Source organism: Sparus aurata, chromosome 7 (assembly GCF_900880675.1).
Source record: "Sparus aurata chromosome 7, fSpaAur1.1, whole genome shotgun sequence".
NCBI classification, from domain to species: domain Eukaryota; kingdom Metazoa; phylum Chordata; class Actinopteri; order Spariformes; family Sparidae; genus Sparus; species Sparus aurata.
The window spans coordinates 23,028,761-23,033,031 of record NC_044193.1 but is presented as its reverse complement, the minus strand read 5'-3'; the positions used below and the strand labels follow the sequence as shown (position 1 = coordinate 23,033,031).

Here is a 4,271-nt window from a genome sequence, read left to right as displayed (position 1 = left end):
TTTTTGAGACAGGTGTCAGATTTGGTAAGAGCTCAAACTTTACTGAGAGAATAAGTTGATCACATGGATGTGTTTACAAGTGGAGCTTCTTTTCTTACAAACAGTCTCTGACAAGTACAGACACCGACTTGCAGAGAGAATAACCAGACAACAAGCAAGTTGAATTTTGTTCTGTTACCAAGTTGCTCACAGAGTTAACACTGACAGCTAAGATGATCTGTTCCTGCTGCTATTATGAAGAGCTGCTGCCTGAAAGCTGCTCTTTGCTCATTAAGAAAGAGAGAGGAGAAACAACAGTGTTGTTAGACTCTGAGCATTAAAATAACACTGTAGACTGTCATAATGGAGAACTGCACTGCATAAGCAGGAGAGTTAGTAAAGTAAAGATTAGAATATGATTGGCTTTATTTAACCAATAACAATCCATTTAAATACATCCAGATCAGTCCCAATACTGATCTTAATGATCGACAGAGATATTTTGCTTTTCTAAATATTTTTTTCATTGAGCTGACACCAATCACTAGAGGGAACAGCTGTACTCTAACATAAATAACTCTGATATCAGACCAACAGCATGAGGATGAGGGGATGCTGATGGCAGTGGCCTCTCCAACAGGACAATGTGCACGACTACGATCTTATATATTATTAACACAAATATGTAATAAGTGTTTAGTGTTTGTGTTGAAGCTCACCTGATCGAGTAGAGACACCACTACACCCAGCAGTGGGGAAACCTTGAGCAAAGGTTGCAGTAAAACAACACAGAAACTTTAATCAGCTTAAAGCTGCTGTAAAGGTTTTCATCGTTTTAGCTAACGTCTGTTTTGCAGTTAGCATCTCCTCTTTGCTCTGTACGTCGCTACATGTACACAGAGTGCTAATCACCAGACAGAGCAACAAACAGGAGGATCCTGCTCTCTGTGTGTTCACAAGCAGACAGGACCGCCCCTTTATGGAGTTCTCTAACATGATTGGATAAAGTGGGCAGGGATACCAGAAAATTTATTTTCGATTCCACAGCATGAGCAAGATGAGGAGAGACATGGTTACTGACCAAACACTCTGTAACAGTGGTTACTGCCGGAATATAGAGAGATTTAACACAAACTCATAAATACATTTCTTTATTCTCATACATGTTGAATCATTCGGCTTTGATTGCAGGTATAACACAAAACATCATGTGACAAAACTTTTTCATGTCTGCAATTTAATTGTTAAGGAATGTGACATTTATTGCAATTGCTGAATTCTGCTCTGTTTCTATTGTCTTCATTGTTTCTTTAGGGAAAGCCGTCAATCCCAAACTCACAGCAGACCTGAAGAGACAAATCCTCAGTCAGCATGAAGAAGAAGTGAAGAACCTTAAGACTGACACAGAACTCTATGAGATAGGAGAAGAAAACAGAGATAAGACACAGACCTATGATGAATTATTTCAGAAGTCAGGGACAGAGACAGTGCAAACAGTGCTAATGATTGGAGTTCCTCATGTTGGTAAAACACTTCAAACAAGGAGGTTCATGGTAGACTGGGCAGAAGGAAAGTCCAACAACAACATAGACTTGATAGTGTCATTGAAGTTCAGTGAGCTGAATTCAAGAAAAGATGAAGAACAAAGCATGACAGATCTGCTTCGTCATTCCCTGAATGATGATGAACACCCAGAAGTTTGCAGATTCGGCGACTGTAACATAGCTTTTGTCCTTGATGGTTTGGAAGAATGTGAACTTCCTCTGGACTTTGAAAACAACCAGGACCTGACTGATATGGACAAGCCAGCCTCGATGGATGTGCTGCTAACAAACCTCATCAAGGGGAACTTGCTTCCCTCCGCTCGTCTCTGGATCGTCTCTCAACCTTCAGGAGTTGATAAGATTCCCTCTGAATATATTCAGAAACAGACAGAATGTCGAGGTATGAAACAATAACAATAACTTATTTTCCTAACTCACATTATGTATCATTTGTCATTCTTGATGTTGATCAGGAAATACTGCAAAAGCTGAAACCATGACATACATCACTTTTATGGAAGATGTTTCATAAACTCAACTAAAAGTAATGTCATTGTAAATTCCCACTTGGAATTTGCATTTTAATGTCATTCTCCTCTCTGGTCTTTAACTGCTGGTATAACAAAATACATAATGTGACACTGTATTTTCTCCAGTCACTGTACTCTGCTTTTTCTATGATGTCTTTGTCACTTCTTTAGGCAAAGACTTCAAACATGAACTGACAGCAGACCTGAAGGAAACAATCTGCCATCAGCATGAAGAGGAACTTAGAGAACTTGAGACTGACACAGAACTCTACGAGATAGGAGAAGAACACAAAGTGCAAACCTATGATGGACTGTTTCAGAAGTCAGCGACAGAGAAAGTGCGAACAGTGTTAATGAAGGGAGTTCCTCGTGTTGGTAAAACATTTCAAACAAGGAGGTTCATGGTAGACTGGGCAGAAGGAAAGTCCAACAACAACACAGACTTGATAGTTTCATTGAAGTTCAGCGAGCTGAATTCAAGAAAAGACAAAGTTCAAAGCATGACAGATCTGATTCGTCATTCTCTCAATGACAACAAACACAGATTAGCTTGCCAGTACAACAAATGTGAAGTAGCTTTTGTCCTTGATGGTTTGGAAGAATGTGAACTTCCTCTGGACTTTGAAAACAACCAGGACCTGACTGATATGGACAAGACAGCCTCGATGGATGTGCTGCTAACAAACCTCATCAAGGGGAAGTTGCTTCCCTCCGCTCGTCTCTGGATCGTCTCTCAACCTTCAGGAGTTGATAAGATTCCCTCTGAACATATTCAGAAACAGACAGAATGTCGAGGTATGAAACAATAACAATAACTTATTTTCATAACTCTGTGTCACTCTTTCTGTTAGATTGGAAAATTCTGACTAGGAAATACTGCAAGTTGCAACCATGACATATAACAATGTTACTGCAGATTTTATCAACATTACTAAACTGAATTTATGTTTTTCAACAAAAGTGACATCATTCTTAACACTGTTAACTTTAAACTCTTGTTGTGTTGTAACTTGTTCACTGTGTTGTATCATGAGTAACTTTAACTGACTTGAAGGTAATTACATCTACAATTCATCATCAATAATGTGCTGAAATTTGTTCTCTTCATCCAGAGACACTGAAGCGACGGCAGCAGCTGGTATCAGCCCTGAGAAAAAGATTTCTTAGTGAGAACACTGAAATTGAAAACGAAAATCATCCAAACCATCAAAATACAGAACACATCATCAGAGAGGAGAAAAGTAATGAGGTTGATAATGGAGAGAAAAATATAAGTCCTGCGGCAAAATCTGTGACACCAGTGGAAGCAACCTCTGACATCTTCAAAGACACAACAGAAAAACCAATCAGAACTGTGCTGACTATGGGAGAAGCTGGAATTGGAAAATCCTTCCATGCACAGAAATTCAAAACAGAGTGGGCTATAAATCATAAAGGGTCATTTTTTACTCGGGTTGTCAATTTATTTACATCCTTTCGAAACAAAGCTGATGAGGAAGTGATATTTCCTCTGAACTTCTCTGAGCTCAATAAGATAAAAGAAACAAAAGTCAGTTTGGTGGGACTTCTTGAGCATTTCTTCAAGGAAACAAAGGAGTGTGTGATTTCTAACTATGAGCAGTTCAAAGTGTTATTTGTCTTGGATGGACTGGAAGATTATCAGCCTCCTCTCGACTTTGATAACAGTAACATCTTGACTGACACCAGAGAGCCAGCTTCAGTAGATGTGCTACTGACAAACCTCATCAGAGGGAAGCTGTTTCCTTCTGCCCGACTCTGGATAACCTCCCAACCTTCAGCTGCCAAACAGCTGCCTGATGCATGTGTCAACAGGACGACAGAAGTAAGATGTAAGTTTGTGGGTGTGGATGGAGGTAGTCATAAATAGGGGGCGTAATCATATCCAAGAGTCTTTAAATGCTCTAAACCCCTGTGAAATGTAAACAGAGAACCATGACAAAGAAAACATTGAGAAGTGTCTAAAACAGACAGTATGTCTGAGATGTGTCTGTGGTGTTTTCTCAGCAATGATGATACGCTGGAATCATGATCACAAGTGCAGTTTTTCTCAACAACTTATTATGCAACATAGTTCTCAGTAGCAGCATAGTATCATATCTACATAGTAGTCGCCATCTTGCCGCACTCTGAGCTCTCCACATACAGCGGGTTAGCTACGATCAGCCTTATGCAACAGCGCCCCTTGTGATAAAAAGTA

At 39.6% G+C, this 4,271-nt stretch overlaps 1 protein-coding gene across 1 annotated transcript; it reads left to right on the top strand.

The window, feature by feature from the left end:
- Positions 1–1,529: 1,529 nt before the first annotated feature.
- Positions 1,530–3,941, top strand: LOC115584331 (uncharacterized). Its single transcript, XM_030421674.1, has 3 exons — positions 1,530–1,923; positions 2,225–2,848; positions 3,166–3,941. The coding sequence occupies exons 1-3, from the start codon at positions 1,530–1,532 to the stop codon at positions 3,939–3,941; spliced, it is 1,794 nt and encodes a 597-aa protein (XP_030277534.1).
- The last annotated feature ends 330 nt before the right edge of the window (positions 3,942–4,271 follow it).

Coding starts and splice junctions, on each gene's coding strand:
- LOC115584331 (XM_030421674.1), top strand. CDS start 1,530: ATGGTAGACTGGGCAGAAGGAAAGTCCAACAACAACATAGACTTGATA. Junction 1,924..2,224: donor GAAACAGACAGAATGTCGAG/GTATGAAACAAT, acceptor TCACTTCTTTAG/GCAAAGACTTCAAACATGAA. Junction 2,849..3,165: donor GAAACAGACAGAATGTCGAG/GTATGAAACAAT, acceptor CTCTTCATCCAG/AGACACTGAAGCGACGGCAG.